This window comes from Peromyscus maniculatus, chromosome 14, assembly GCF_049852395.1.
Source record: "Peromyscus maniculatus bairdii isolate BWxNUB_F1_BW_parent chromosome 14, HU_Pman_BW_mat_3.1, whole genome shotgun sequence".
NCBI lineage: Eukaryota > Metazoa > Chordata > Mammalia > Rodentia > Cricetidae > Peromyscus > Peromyscus maniculatus.
In genome coordinates this window covers 54,017,205-54,033,982 of record NC_134865.1, presented here as the reverse complement: position 1 = coordinate 54,033,982, position 16,778 = coordinate 54,017,205, and the positions used below count along the sequence as shown (strand labels likewise).

At 47.6% G+C, this 16,778-nt stretch overlaps 1 protein-coding gene across 1 annotated transcript in view; it reads right to left on the bottom strand.

The window, feature by feature from the left end:
* Window positions 1-557: 557 nt before the first annotated feature.
* Window positions 558-16,778, bottom strand: part of Ttc9 (tetratricopeptide repeat domain 9) — a 37,484-nt gene continuing 21,263 nt past the window's right edge. Inside the window, exons 2-3 of the mRNA XM_006973080.4 lie at window positions 7,376-7,558; window positions 558-4,536 (exon numbers count right to left, since the gene is read on the bottom strand). Of these exons, the coding sequence (XP_006973142.1) occupies window positions 4,457-4,536; window positions 7,376-7,558 (263 nt within the window). The 3' untranslated portion in view covers window positions 558-4,456. The remainder of the gene's footprint in view (window positions 4,537-7,375; window positions 7,559-16,778) is intronic.

The following is a 16,778-nucleotide window of genomic DNA, read 5'->3' as shown; positions in this document are numbered from 1 at the left end:
TAAAGAAACCTGAGCGCCTGCTTTGGGGAACGAACACCCAGGCAGGGGAGAGGTGAATGTGAAGAGGACATTCTGAGCAGGTGTGGCAGACACTGGGCAGAGGTAGGGAGGCCTTCCTTTAGGAACACAGACTAAGGTCTGCAGAGTGACCCTGGGTTAGCGCTTACAAGAGTGACAAGGTAAAGATGGGGTGAAGTGTGAGGAATGTCCAACAAGGCACAGGGGCCAGGATGGAAAGTCCCACAGACCCAGCTCAGTGGCTCAGGATGACATGGCTATGGAGTGGAGAATACCTTTAGAGGGCCAGAGGTGAGCCTGCTAAAGTTAGAGCTGGACGGTAGTGGTACGTTAAGAGGTTTGGTTTTTATCTTAGGAGCGATGAGACATGACGAAGCGTTTTGAAGCTGTGGGAACATCTGCTTGGACTGCCTCTTAGGCACGAGGGTCTAAGATACAGGCAGGAAAAGCTAGCAATATAGAACAGATTAATTGCAGAATTAGGAATTTATGTATGTCAAAAAGCACCATAAATGAAAGCAAAGCACTTGGAAAGCATATCCGCAGCATTTCTTGATGAAAATAATATTCTTAAAGTTACAAACAGATAATAAAGATAAACATAGATAAAGATAAACATACCAATATCAAATAAATAGAAAATTCACAAGGAAGGAAATACAAATGGCCAATAAGCATATGAAAATGTTCTTCACCAACCATCAAAGAAAGTTGAAGCAATAAGTTGAAATACCATTGACATACTGTCATTTGCCTATCAAATTGGCAAAGATGTGGTAAGTGATAATACCTAGTACTTGTTAGGGCCCAGAGAGCAGGGCACTCTGGGGGCCGTAAATAGGACAGTGTTTTGGTACAAACTTTCTACAGGGCATTGGCAACATGTATCAAAATCCTTGAAAATAGTCAAGCAATTTCCTTCTTGGATTATATCCTAAGGAACTCGTCATAGACATGTGCAAAATTTAGCAACAAGAATGTCAGTTACAACGTTATTTACAATACAGATTGGGACCAAGTGAAATCATCTGTATTTGTGGACAGGTTACAGAATAAAGATCCACCCATATCATGAAGATGCTAGCAGAAAAACCCAAAAGACATGCCGAAATGCCCATGATGTATTACACAAGGCAACAGAGGAAAAAGTATCTGATGTGCTATTGCACGTGAGTAATAAAAGAATATATATACATAGCTTTGAAAAAAACGCGTATCTTTAGGAGGGTACACAAGAAACCAGAGGGGAACTAGCTGTGAGCAGACAAGGGAAAAGAGTTACTTTCAACTACAGACTTTGTGTACTATTTGAATTTTGTCTATCTGTGCATATATTGCATATTCTAAAATATAAATACACATTTGAAAAGTAAGTTATTAAAGACTATATACAGCACGATCCAAGTTTTCTTCATTAAAAAAAAACAAACAAAAACTGGTGAGAGTGTGTGTCCACATTTATACCAAGGAGAATGAAAAATGGGCCAAAAGGATAAAAATGTGGTTGTTTGATGGGCTGAGTTTCATCCTTAACTTTCCTTAAATGTTTTACAATACATATGGGAGGGTTCCGTAACTCAACAAAAAGTGTAAGTTCTATGTCAAAGGGTCTCTCACAAAAGTCCAGGCAGATGACAGTGCAGGTCAGATTCATGAGGAGTGCCTGTCTACGCAGTCCAACAATGACACCCACCAAGTCCGGAATTCGAGTACAGTCCTTGATTTGGGGAAATGTGGAAGAAGGAAGATTAAACAGCCCTCTGAAGACAAATGCACAGAAAATTCAGCTCTGCCACCCCTTAGTGTTAACTAATACCCCAGGCAGCTTCCTTTTGGTGGGGGTGGGGGGGTATCACTTAAGTCTGGGTCACAGTGAATGGAGTTCCCACGAGCATATGTATCTGAGTCACTGGATAAGACAACGGCTATACACTTGTCCTCACCTTACTGTGCTTTCCAGGCATTCTCTTTGGGGTGACAATGATTTTATCCCTCTGAGTATAGCCCTGACCCAATGCATTTGTTCAAGCAAGCCTTCTCTCTGGCCCCTTTGCTGGGAATTAAGTGCGTCAATCATTCCTAATGCATTGAAGAACAAAGCGGGAGCCTGCCAGTTGGAACTCATTCTGTAGACCACCTCGGATCTCGTTTTCATCCTTCAGATCCTAATAGTTTGTCAGCTTATAAACTCTGAGCTTGGGGATGGCATTGGGGGTGGAGGGGATGGCCGCGGGCATATGCCAGGGCTGAGAGCAGTTTTGGGTTGGGGTCGTGTGAAGTCAGTTTGAGGGAAGAAGACAGGATATGGTTCAAAGGTGGGTGGGGACAGAAGCAGGGGATGTGGTACCTAGGATGGCTTTTTCCTTTTCTTTTTTTTCCAGCGTCACTGTAGACCTCTGGATATTTCTAGCACCTTCCTGCAGCCCCCATTGAAAGTATTTGGGGAGCTATGTGGATAAAACCTGTGCTGTTGGCTTCTGGGCCCCTCAGCAGTGATTGGGTCTTGCAGTGTCAAAGCCACTACTAAAACAAATCGCCCATCTCTAACTTCATGTTTCTCTTCAGTCTTTGCCTCTAACTGTGGTCCTTTCCCACTGCTGGCCACACAGTGAGGAACGCCAGGTGGGCTGTTCAGATTCATGCTGCCCCATCAGCAAATAGGATGACCAGCAAACAGACATTACTGCTGGGCCCTACTTGTCTTCTTCTGGCTGGTCACTGCTCAGGCTTCTGGCTTCTGGTCTCTTTCTGTCTTGCGTATGTAAATATAAGGCGGGTAGGGCAGACATGCTGAGCATTTTGCAACTTAATGCAAAGTTTTCTGCTCAAATCGTTGTTACTGTCCAACAAAGAGGCTACTAAGCACAGGGCAGTTAGTAGCCAGAGCTCTGGAGTCAGACAGACCCGGCACATGTCCTAGCCATGTCCCACAAGGCCATGCAACCTCAAGAAAGTTAGTTTTTCTGGCTTTCTGTTTTCTTCTCCATCACCTGGGAATAATATCTCACAGAGTGATTATATGAAAGAAATGAGATTGTCCGTGTAAAGATCTGAAGATAGAGCATTTAATAAATCCTAACTATTAACATTATTGCATCTGTATATATTTTAATTTTATACAATGGTGTCTCACTAAGTCACACGAAAAATACATGAAAGTGCCTTGAAAATGGTTAAGCATCATATATATTAGTGGTGTCATTGGTAATAATCTCATGTGGGTTTCTCAGCTTTTCTGTCTCCGTGAAGACTGGGACTAGATTGTACTATGGTGGGGGGACAGTAAGCCCTCGGGAAATGTTTCAACACAGCATTGCATGAGAAGCATGGGCGTCAGGAGACCAGGCTGGGATCCCATTAGTTTAAGGCAGGAGAGCCAGTCTGCAGTTGAAATGTATCCATTCAACAAGAATTTGCTATGTGCTAGACATTGAGTTCAGGTAATTTTGTCAAAAAAAGGGGGGCCGTACAAATTCTCACCAAGCCAAGTCCTGGAGCGGTCTCCGTAATCCCAGCCTACCCCTAGAAGCACAAAGGCTGAGGCCAACATGTTTAGTCCTGGACCGATGGTCGTTGGCTTTAGGGGACGCTGTAGGCTACTCTGCCTGAGGGACAGGAAGGGAAGTGGGGGAGTGGACCGCTTTCAACAGAAATGACAGGCACTGATGCCCGTCAATCAGCTTTTATTCCCATTAATTAGACCAGTCCCTCAACCCACCCCAGGCTCTTTCTTTCCCTTGGCGTCATCTTACCCTCCTCTGTCACCTACACAGTCCGCTCTGCCCCCAACGTTTGGCCCATGTCACCCTGCCCTTCTGTGATCACAGCTGCCTGCCGGCTGAGAGGCGGGGAATGGTATGTGTGGTCACCAGAGGGCACTGAGAGTGGGCCCTTAATGGCATGTGAATCCTGGCAAAGACCCGACCTCCCGGTGGGAGAGAAGAAAGTACAAGCCTAGAGAAGGGAGGGGGTGTGGCAGGGGCTCAGGGGACGGAGGGGGCGACAATTCACAATCCCCGCATTGCTTCAAACAACGCTTCTCCCGTTCGTTCGTCAGCCCCAGATTTTCTTTCTGTTTCCTTAAGATGCTCTTGGTTCATCAAGAAGGTGTGGAAGGGTCCAGACTGTCGGCTCCGCACACCTTGCCAGGCTCAGAAACAGTGGCCCAAGTCGAAGCCACAGTACCGTCCCCAGTCCATGGGACTCTTCCCCAGCCGTCCCATTTGCTGGCCTACGAGGGACAAGTCCACGTTTGGGCCACCCACCAAGGTCCAGGAGTGCCTCTCACCTTCTCACACTGGGCGTAGACGGAGTTGGGGAGCAACAGGAAGAAGAGGTACAGGAAGAACCGGGGAGAGAACCCACACGGGGACTCTCCGCCAAGGGTGCCTGGAAGTCCCTAGTCAGGTACGGGTGTGGCTCGATGGAGGCGTCTTCATTACATGGCTTCTTTCTCCCTTTGGGAACATCTGCTGAGCTTCATCTCCGTCAGCTGGATGTACCGAATCACATTGGTGTCTGTGGGGACAGAAAACACGACTCAGGGACGACCCGGCCAGGACTATGGTGGTGTCTTCAAAGAAGTGGGCAAGAGCTGGGCCTGAAACTTGGGGACAGACTGGACTCGTTCACCCAGGGTCCCTTCTGCCTTGACCTAAGTGGTAGCCAGATGCCAGGCTTTTCCTCATTGCTTCTCTCTAGCAAAGGTGACCGGGTGGGCAGGAAGTAATCTCAGGGCTCCCTGTGTCAGCAGGTAGCTGAGAGTCTGCTTGGCATTAACCCTCAGGTAAGCCACCAACTTTTCTACCCTTGGGTCTCATTTGCAAGAAACAATGTCCATTTTTCATATCTACTTGTGATTTTCTTTTGAGTTAAAAAAAAAATGTTGCTTACAGCTGGATGTAGTAGCATATACCTGTAAATCCCAGCACCTGGGAGGTAGAAACATGAGGAACATCCTTGATTACATATCCAGTTTGAGGTCATCCTTGATTATATATCCAGTTTGAGGTTAGCCTGGGCTACACAAAACCCTATCTTAAAAACCTAAGCAAACAAAACATTTTTAATGGAGGGGGTTGCCCAGGCTGGCCGCGAACTCCTGGAATCAAGTGATATTCTTGCCTCAGATTCCCAGCTGTACACCACTGTGCCTTGTTGCATAGGGTTTTTTAGCCTTCATTATCTCATCTAGTTCTTATTGTAACCTGCAAGGTGTGTATCCCGAGCCCTCACTATGGCCAAAGGAAGATTGGGATCTGGAAAAATTAAGATGCTCAGGAGTCAGGCATTGTGGCACACCCTTTTAATCCCATCACTTGGGAGGCAGAGACAGGAAGATCTCTGTGAGTTTGAAGCCAGTCTGGTCTACATAGTGAGTTTCAGGACAGCCAGGGCTATGTGGAGACCCTGTGGCAAACAAATTTTTTTTTTTTTTTTTTTTTTTTTTTTTTTTTTTTTTTATGTTCAAGGAAGCCAGGCAGTGGTGGCACATGCCTTTAATCCCAGCAATCAGGAGGCAGAGGCAGGCGGATCTCTGAATTCAAGGCCAGCCTGGGCTACAGAGTGAGTTCTAGGACAGCCAAGGCTACACAGAGAAACCCTGTCTCGGCGGGGGGTGGGGGGGTGGGGGGGTGGGGGGGTGGGGGGTGGGTGGGGTGGGGTGGTAATGCTCAAGGAGACATACAGTGATTGGCATGTCTGCCCAAGACTGATTCTCTTGGGTATCATAATACCCTTCTCATAGAGTGCTGTGAGGGTCACAAGAGGGAAACCTAAAAGTGCTTAACACAGCGATCAATGAACATTAGTCGAATGTGTCGTTTTACTTAACTTAGGAGCTTAAAATGACTTTGCTCCATGCTTATTTTTGTCTTTGTAAGTACAGCCAGATAACCACTTCTCAACTGAAGCATTCTCTCCTAAGCCCAGTCCTTAAACTGAGTGGTGCCCGGCATGCTAGAATCATTGAGTTCTGCACTTACCACGACGCATGGACCACACTGCTGCCTGGGATACCTACTTGTGGGAGTAAAAACGGCATAGCATCATGCTTAAAAGCTCCAGGCATAACATCTTGTACCGGCATATAGCAGGTGCTCAAGGAGAGACTCGGTTGGAGGAGTCTGCTTTTAGTTCCAAAGATGCTTATAGTATGGTTGGCTGACCACACTTCATGTATAGAAAACGAACAAGCCATACGTAAAAATAGAGAGGTATTCTTTAAAAAGACAAGGGAAGAATATGCTTGGATGTTTGCAACTTGAGAAGTTCTTAAAGATATGGATTGGAGGCAATCTTGCTATCTTAAGGAATCAACTACATTAACAATAACGATGGGCCAAAGTCATTGCCTACGGTTCACCTCGTCAGAGAGGCTTTCTGACCACCTGCTCTAAAGCAGCGTTCCCTTTACTCTGCTTTATTTCGTAGCATTTTCTACTGCTAAAGAATGCACCAACTACTTGTCTGTGTACTTCCTCCCTTGTAATGAACGTTCCTTGCTGGGTGTGGTCTCGTACACTTGTGATCCCAGCACCTGAGAGGCTGAGCCGGAGGATGGGGGAGTTTGAGTACAGTCTGGTTGATACCACAAGACCTTGTCTCAAAACAAACAAACAACAACAACAACAAAAACCAAACCAAAACACAAACCCAAATAAAACAAATAACTTTCTCTTGTCTTGTCCAGGCTGGTCTTGAACTCCTAGACTTAAGCAAGCCTCTTGCCACCGCTTCCTGAACTCTGGGACTGAAAGCACAGGGCACTGGGCACAGCAGCAGCCTTCTTTGCTCATTGCTAATGTACTCACCACCTAGAATAGTTCCTGGCCCACTGCACTACCTCAGCAAATACCCAGGGAATGAGTGGATGATGGGAGAGCTAAAACACACAATGTACAGGAATGCAGTCTGATTGGAGTAGTCGGTGTATGCTTCCTGAAAGATGCTGAGCTTATTAGCATCAAAAGTTTCTGTTCACATCTGTCTTGTCAGCCAACTGTGGACTCAGGGGAAAGGGGCAACACCTTCTCATCTATATCCCTGGTACCTGGTACAAATTGTCTATTTATTGAATGAGTGAAGAGACCTAGCTTTGAGTTGGGAAAAGGCAAAACCCAATTATAAAAGGCAAAACCCAAGTATATTTGGAGAGAAGAGGAGCCCAGGGTCCCTAGGAACCAGACCCCAGGTGAAGGCATGGACCATGTGCTCTCCTTATTCTGGTCTTACCTATGCCTGAGCCATTCCTGGGCCCACCTTTCCCAGCCAGCTACAGACAGCATCTTCTGCACTGAGCAGGCCCTATGATTTGTCAGGGGTGTCTGTGATGAGAAAGCAGGAATAGCTGTCTCACCTGTTGGTTGTCGGGTTCTTGCTTCTTTTAGGTAGTAGAGAGCTTTGTCATAGTCCCCAAGATGATAGAAGGCCACACCAGACCTGTAAAGGGCCTTGAAGTTCTCTCCTTCCTTCTTCAGGACCTTGAGGCAATACTCCTTGACTCGCTCATAATTTACCAGCTCAGCCTGGAGCAGGCACGCTGTGGAAGAAGGAAAAATACAGAGAAAACGCCATCACCAAAACTGGCAGGCTCTGATTGCCTCCTGCTAGTCTAGCTTGTGGCCCACAGCCCACGTGGGTTCCAGGCTAGCTTTGAGTGTGGCCCAACCCATGTATAGATGACAACACCGTCATGTTTCAGTGCTAGTCACCGCTGCCTCAGTCTTTCTGTGATCTAAAAATCAATGGCTATAGGACCAGTTTCATCACCAACAAATCACATGACTGAACATGTTATGTAGCCTTATATCATAGATCAAATTATGTCTCCCCTAAAAGATACACGGGTACTATAAACAGTCAGTACATGAGAATGTGACCTGATTTGGAGACAGGATCTCTATAGAGGCAATCATGTTAAAAGCAGGTCATTAGAGTGGGCCCCAATGATGTGCCTGGTTTCCTTATAAAAGGGGAATATGGACACAGGGAAGAACAGTAGGAAGGGACACAGACAGAAGACAGCCAGTTGTGATGGTCACAAGGAATGTGGCTCCCAGAAGGCAGGAAAGAGCATCTGGCTAGGTCAGGAGGGGAACTCCAGAAAATAGAACAGACTATCCCTCCCAGTCTCCCAAAGGCACCAACCCACCAACACCTTGATTTGGGACTCCTACCCTCTAGAACCACATGACAACACATCTGTGTGACCTGAAGCCATCTAGTGTGTGTGGCTTTGTTACAGAAGCCCAAGAAAGAAGCTAAGCACTAAGGCTAGCTCATGCTTGTTGACTGCCTGCCTTGAACTGGAGGCGTGTCTCACCATTTTATATGCATTTATCTGATGTAATCCCCAGAATATTATGGCGTAGGTACTATTATTACTCCATTTTACAGATAAGCAAATTGAGCCTTTAAGAAGGTAAGGATGTTCTTGAGAGTACACAATGTGCAAGAGGCAAGGACAGGTTTAAACTAATGGCTGGCTCCACGGCCTAGATCTTCGTTATCAGGTCAATGGGTGTGGGGTACAAAATAAGGACCATAAAGTACTTAATACTTGGCTTGGCATGGAAGGAGCATTCAAACGATATTTGTTAACTTTGCTATAACTCTGTTTACTGTACCAGGGACATGGGCCCCGTCCTCCATCAAGATAGGTCTCTCTCCTTCTTTCTTGCTTGTCTCTACAGTTCCTGAGAGGGGGAGCTTTCTGATGAGCTAGGTACCAGCTCATACAGCACCCATTCTGGACATGGAGCCCTAGGGTGTTCCCAGCAAGAGGAAGCTAAGGGTAGCAGGTGCTCATTCCATAACTAGCCATATTTGAATAAAGCATCTTGCCCTGAAGGATTTTCTCATTGGCCTGAGTTACAGGGCTGGGACAGAGTGAGAATGTTCCTGGAGGGAGGCTGAACCATCTTGGGGCCCTGGGCACTTCACTGGGAGCCTGATGAGACACTTCCACCATATTTAGTAAGCACTGACTAAGCAAAGAGGTTTATTGTGCACATTGAAAGGACTGCTGATAGGGGAGGGTGGGAAGGTGCCTGTCTGTTTCCACAAACTACAGCAAAAGAAAGACACTGGACCACCCATGGCCCATGGCCAGCCTGGGCAGAGAACAGGAAGGGCTGCTGGCCAGTGTGTGGCTGTCTCAGGTATCTTCACAACACAGGCTTTTTTTTTTTTTTTTTTTTTTTGCGACAGGATCTCACTGTGTAGTCTCCTGGGTGGCCTGGAACTCTCTATGCAGACTAGGCTGGCCTCAAATGCACAGAGGTCTACCTGCCTTTGCCTCCTGAGTGTATTAGAGCCATGTGCCGCCACACCCAGCTTTAATCTTAAGAATTCTAATCCCCCTTGTTTCCACCCTTCCAGTAATCTTCCATCACACGTTCTGAACCAGAACCCCAACCTTTTGCAGACTCACAGGTGAACCATCCAAACTCTCAACCCGAGGGTAGGAGAACCAGGAAGTGAACGAGATCTAGAAACCAACCCACCAGGTTTTCCTAGTTGCTAGGCAGAAAGCCAAGAGCCTGTCAGCAGGGCCAGCCGGCTGCTCACCCTCAGGGCGGCTGTTCACCCAGAGTCACAAGCTCTTGGTGCACCGGAGGCTCCTTGGCCATGAGCTAATGCCACAACCTCCCCTCTACCTTCAGCAGTAGGTCCTGGACTCCTCCGTCCTCTCCCCTGTCCCAGGCTATGCTGACAGGGAGGGGTTGATCCCACTGACAGCCACCTGTGTGGGATGCGGCTCCTACACACGCTCTCAGAGCAGAAGGATTTCTCCTGTGCAGTGTCTGACATCTCTGACCAGGCACAGTGCCTTCTTGTGGTCTCAGCCTCCATCTCTAAACACACACTTCTGTTTACTGACCTGGGAAGTCTAGGAAGGACCTCCGCTTCTTTAAAAATAGTCTTTTTGGATATCTAAAGCAGCAGAGAAAGGAAACAGGAGGCTGGAAATAGGAAAGCCTCACCCTCGCCCAGCCCCTGAAAGGGCAAAGCCAAGTACAGTGCTCCATTTTGGCCCTGAGCTCATAAAAGTGTTCCCAATTCCCTTGTAGGGAAATCCTATGGGAACTGGGGCGCCTGACTGTGGACAGGGTTCAGACTCGATAGGAGACAGGACTAAGCTGGTTGCAGGGCGTGGAACCCCTGCTCACACTGGAGGCAGCGCCCAGGGAGACCGAGAAGTGGGCAGCCTTCCAGAGAAAGGCTGAAGCAGAAGTGGAACCTGAGAAGTGGAATCCAGATAAGGAGCCAGGGTGCCAGGCCAGGGTTTGAAAGAGGATGCAGGTGGAGAGGGTGAGAGGCTGGAGGTGACCTGAGCCCTACCTGCTGGTGATCTAGGGGCACCCCTCTGCTTGAGCTGGGGAATTCTCCAGGCACATGTAGTAAACCTATATAGTAAGACAAGACATTTGTAGGCAGCTTTGAGTGTTGGGAACTTAAGAATAAAGAGACAGGCTGCTTCCAACCATTCATCCCTCTTCTGTAGGCTGGGAGTTTGCAAGGGGACCCACTTCACAGCAAGCGTGTGTGTGTGTGTGTGTGTGTGTGTGTGTGTGTGTGTGTGTGTGTGTGTGTAAGAAAGTGTGGCACATGGACACACGTGTATAGATATAAGCACCTGTATGTGTGTGTGCAGAGGGCAGAAGAGGATGTAGGGTGTCATGCGTGGTCTAGCACATTCCATCTTATTCTCTTGATACAGGGTTTCTCACTGAACCTGGAGCTGGGCTGGTGACCAGCAATCTTCTTGTCTCTGTCACATTTTCCTACGTGCTGCGGTTACAGGCATGCATATGAGCACACCCTGGGATTCGAACTCAGGTCCCCACACTTGTACAGCAAACACTCTTACACACTGAGCCTGTCTCCCTCTCCTCACAGTAATGCATCCCTTGGCTCGCTGTCAGAGCTGGGCTCAGTCCTTCACGCATACTGTGCATGCCTTTAAATCTCCACAACTCTATGGAACAGGTTCTATTTTTATGCTCTTTCATAAAGGATGAAATTGAGTTCAGAGAAACTAAGCAACTTGCTGAAGGTCACTCAACTAGAAGGGGGGTAGAAATGGGATACCAGACCATTTCTGCCAGACTCCCAAGAGTGTGCCAGAGTACCGGAGTTACCTGCATTTGAGGCCCCCAGAAACCTAAACCACTCCCGGGAAGAAAGAACACCTTGCAAGCTACTGTGACCAAGGGCAACAGGTGAAAGTGTGTTTTGTGGAACATGGACAGCAGGTGTGGGTGGGGGGATGGGCCAATGCACTCTCCACTCCAGGTGTTTTTAACCTGTGGCTGCCAGGCCATATATGTCTCTGGCTGGCTATGGCTGTGCCCCAAGGCTTCTGTAGATAACAGTGTCATATTACAGTGTCACCTTTTGGGCACTCCTGGGGGTTGAGAGACTGACTGCTAAGAAGGCAGGTGTTACATTAAGGGCAAGGGCAGAATGGAAACACTCGTGGATGATGGGAGGGGCCTCCACCCAACCTAAAGCATCAGGGGAGGCCTTCCTGGAAGAGGGACCTTTAAATGGAAAGTGAAATATTGGGAGTTTCGAATCTCACCATTATGAGCATTGGGGGGCAGATAACTTTTTGATTTATGATAAAGACTTGGGCATTCTGGGATGGTTAGCATCTCTGGCTTCTCTTCACTAGGCACTAATTGTGACAACTGACAAATACCCCCAGACATTGATAAATGTCCCCTGGAGAGGTAAGATATTCTTGTTTGAGGATGACTGGTCTAACCAACCTAAGAGAACTTTTCTAGTCAGGCGGGAAGACAGAGAGAGAGATTGGGGTTGGGGGAGACAGATGCGCATTGAGAGGGGACGCACAGGCACACTGGCCGGGACTGTCTGAGGGATGCCAGGAAGCCACATCAGGCTGGAGCAGAGAGCCCAATGGGAAACCTGAGGGAAAAATGAAGCCGGAAAAGCGAGAAACCAGGACAGTGTGGATTTTCAGGATATTCAATTAACATGGAAACGGACAGGCAGGAGGCCTGGGTCAATGTGTGACATCCAGTGGGTGGAACTAGCTGGCACTGGGAAACCCCTGTTATTTTCCCTGCTGTTCCTTGGCAAGTCCGAGCTACAGGGAAATTTCTGCTGAGGAAGAAGTATCTCTCACTCTGCTGCAAGCTCTCTGTTTGAATTAAAGTTGGAATATTCCCTGGGCTGGCCCGCCTTTGCCTCTAACCAGTAGGACAAAAATCATTTTCTCTTTGTAGGCTTTGACTTCCTATCTGCTAAACAAGGGGCCTACACTCTACTAAGTAGTCTCTACCACCTAGCAGCCTTTCAGATCTAGCAGCCTGTGGTGGTGGTGGTGGTGGGGAACATCGGTCTCTTCATGGAAGAACAGGATTGTTTGTCTGGATCCTTGTCAAAAAGAACTCCATCTTTCCTGTTGAGTGAGGTATCTTCTTTAGGGGAGTACAGTCAGAATAAGAAGGCAATGGTCAAGAGGTGAGATGACTTATCACCCCCACCCCTGGGTGGCTATTCTCTGTGTGTGTCTGTGGGGGCTGCAAACTGGAGGAGAGTTTGAGGTGATCTTCCAAGGCAAGGCTTCAGGGAAGGCTCTTTCTTGAGGCAAAGCTGTTAAACCAAGCAGTGAGACGTGAGAAGACAAGCCATCTGTCTGTCTGTCCATCCACACACCCATCCACCAATCTGTCTACCTACCTACCTATTTATTTATCTTTTTTTTTTTTTTTTTCCCCGAGACAGGGTTTCTCTGTGTAGCCTTGCGCCTTTCCTGGATCTCACTCTGTAGACCAGGCTGGCCTCGAACTCACAGAGATCTGCCTGCCTCTGCCTCCCGAGTGCTGGGATTAAAGGCATGTGCCACCACTGCCCGGCTATCTATCTTTTTTATTCTTAAAGTACTAGGAATCAAACCCTGAGCCTTGAACATACTAGGCAAGCACTCTACGACTGAGCTATATCCTCGGCCCAGGAAGGCAAGTGTAGACTCTGAAGAGGTAGTTAGTTGGTGGTGAGAGTTGCATGAGGGGGCTGGAGAGATGGCTCAGGGGTTAAGAGCACTGGCTGCTCTTCCAGAGGTCCTGAGTTAAATTCCCAGCAACCACATGATGGCTCACAGCTATCTATAATGAGATCTGGTGTGCAGGCATGCATAGAGGCAGAATGTCGTATAGATAATAAATAAATAAATAAATCTTTAAAAAAATAGAGTTGCATGATGGGAGATGTGTGTGCCCTGGACACACGATGGGCCCAAGCTCTGCAACAACCATCCCTAAGAGCCTCCTGGAAAACACATCACTAGCTTTCTGATTTCTAAGTCCTCTGAGAAGTCTGAATGAACACGTCTGGAGTTGGTTAGGCAACAGAAAATAAGAAATTTAAGATATGTTTCACCCATCTTCCAGAAGAACGAGAAGGGACACTCCATCGAGTCTAACTGGTGATGCTGGCAGTAGGCGGTATGATTGACAGAGTGAATTTGAAGGCTGTAAACTTCCAGTCACTCCAATCACAGATTCCTCCCCCTGTTCTGCCTACTTGGGTGGCTGGGGTATGGTTTTATGAAAAGAGCTGGCAGGCTATTTCGGCTCCACGAAGACACCTATGCTCATAAAAACGAGAGAACCGGTGACTTAGGGCGCTTTAAGCATGCCCACGGACACAGAAAACCTTAGATTTGACATTCCCCAGAGCGACCACACCGAGACCACAGGCTACAGCCTCGGAGGATCTTGTCACTGTGGCACCTGCCCTCTGTTGTTCTTCCCGGGGCATTCGGGGCATGGTGACTGCCTGGGCAGGATGCCACTGACTGGCTTGAGATGAAGAGAAACCAAATGAGAGGAAGAACAAGTTCATGCACACACTGACTTGTTTCTTACGGCTGACTCACTAGTGTGCACTCACCTGAAGAACTGAAGGGAAGCAGGAACCGGATGGAAAGGAAAGAGCGCTCCTGGGCTTGGGAGGGAAAAGGAACCCATTCTACAAAGCGGCTCCACGACTCTGAGTTGTCTTATGGGCTCCCCGAAAAGATATGTGAGAATCCTAATCCTCAGTACCTGCAAATGTGATCTTATTTAGAGGTTAAAAAAGAGTGTCAATTTAATTGAGAGAAGGCCATTGGAGACCATTACAGAAAGTCACAACTGGTCAAAATGTAGAAAACAACTGATCATGTGGTACCCAACCCCAGCTGAGACATGCACAGCACTACCCCATCTCTAAGGCTCAGGGAGCCATCAAGGAAGAAAGGGCAGAGAGAGTCTAAGCTACAGGACCAGGAAGTCTGCTGGAAGAGTGTGTCTTGATATAACTGGGAAGCTACATTCATGAAATCTCAACAGTATGGCTGCCTAGACAGGATCTGACCAATTCCAACACTAACTAACATCCTAACATGGTGGGGGGAACCTCAAGGGTCCACCCCTCAGTGAAGAGAGACAAGCAGCTAAGGACTGCTGAGACAGGAAGAATTAGTCATCCCTGGGGATGAGCCCTCTAATTGGTTATCCAGTAGTGACCCCTAAAAGACATAGACATACAAGTAACACTAAGCAGACCCAGCAGGCTGTGTCTATATATTTATTCGTGTGTGCGCGTGCTCGCGTGCGCGCGCGCGCGCACACACACACACACACACACACACACACAACAATACTAATTAAAGACAAAGAGGCCATAAATTTGGGAGAAGGCATGAGAGGGGGTAGAGGGAAGAGCGGGAGGGAAAATAATGTAATATTAATAAGTTTTTTAAAAGAGGTCTTGGAACAGGCCTCAATCCAAATGCCTTTATAAAAAGAAACATGGACAGACACCAAGCCATAAATAATAGGAAGAGACCCAGTGCTGCCTGAAGTGATCGTATTTGGATAAACATCCTTTCCCAACCTTCAGAAAGAGTTATACCTACTGACCCCCTGACCTGGGACCTCCAGGCTCCAGAGTAGTGTGGTAATCTGTTTCCTTGACTTTAAGGCCTCCAAGTCAAGGTAACTTGTTACAGCCCTAGGAAACCGATGGACCTTCCCTTGCTCCTCTTCTGAAGATAGCCCAGGAGCGCCCTTTACATACTCAGGGAGGAAATTTTTACCCACTTTGCCAAACACATGTGATTTGCTTTTAAAGTTATTTCAAGGAATATTGGCACAGTAGTAAAGTGGAGAGAGTGAAGGATCCAGATAGGTGACATCCTGAGTATTATCTGAGGATGACGACATAAGAGGACAGCCACTCTGGGGCACACTGGCTGGGTATCCACCTTCTGTGTTCAACAGGGTCATGATGCCTGTGAGCACTCTTGTGACAAAATGACATCACTGGTATGTGTATATGTATTTCATAGTGCTGGGATAAACACTGATTCTCATTACTGCTGTTTCTTAAGGGAGCCACTCATGAACATGGTCTACCCAGCAACTGCACACGTGGATTGCAGAAAATTTCCATCTTGAGTGTCGTCACACACACACACCCCCACAACCCTGCAAGGTTACAGCTGTGCATTCTTGAATAGGTCAGAAAGCGCAGTTTCACCTATCCACAAAAGTGCTGATCTTCTGCATATATACAAACGTCCCACTCAGTTTCTTGTTTTTGTTTCAAGGTCTAGTATGTACAGGGACCCCCTTGCTCCAGCTACTCCCCAAATCTAGGCTGGATGCTTGGTTTATTTGCCAGTTTTCTTTCTATAGGTGTATTTTCCACATCGGGCTTGATAAATACAGAAAATATTTTAAAAAAGAAGCTGCAAAGCCAGGAAGAGAAAGTGGGGTTGGGGAGTGGGCTAGAGAGTTCTGGGCCTATTTTCTCTCTTAGGGATCAGCCTGGGGCAACCTCAGACTCCACAGCCAGCCCTCAGTCCCTTTCCTCGTCCCAGTCTGGCTGACAGTCCCAGTTGGCTGACACCTTTATGGCTGGAGTAAGCAAAGGACCACAAATTACTGGACTCCCCTAGAGTCCCAACAACACAAGAGCTTGGAGCCTAAAACACTGTGACTATAAGAATGAGTTTCAATAGGTTGGTCCCCAGCTCTGTAAGGCACAAGAGAGCCTGGGCAGGCCAAGGACAATCTTAGCAGGAGGTAAATTGCTGTTAGCATATCAAAGCAGAGACTGGCAGCCAGGTTCCTCATCCCTCCCTGTGACAAGGCCCTCCTAGCTGGCATATCTTGCCCTCTACCCTAAACTTCTCCAGCCCAGGGGCTGGGCTCCCCTTGCCCCAGCTGTCCTTCACTATATAATCCCCCCCACTTTTGTTACTCAGCTCTCTTTTGGGCCTCCTGGCTGCTGCACCTGGCTCCCTTCCCTCTCCTCTCCTCTCCCCCTCCTCATGTGGCTCAGGGTCCTGTCCACTCAGGACTCTCCCAGATGTCCACACCTCTGACTATGTTCTCTCACATATCTGTAATATCTATAATAAAATTTTCTCCTCCACCATACCTAGGAGCAGTCATGTCTTTCTTTCTTCCTTTCTTTCTTTCTTCCTTCCTTCCTTCCTTCCTTCCTTCCTTCCTTCCTTCCTTCCTTCCTTCCTTCCTTCCTTCCTCCCTCCCTCCCTCCCTCTCTCTCTCTCTCTCTCTCTCTCTCTCTCTCTCTCTCCCTCCCTCCCTCCCTCCCTCCCTCCCTCCCTCCATCCCTTCCTTCCCTTCTTTTTTTCTTTTTCCATTCAGTTGCCAAGTCAGTTTGGTAGCCTCTGAGTCAGTGACTACAATGTCTCCAGCATGATTCATTCTGTG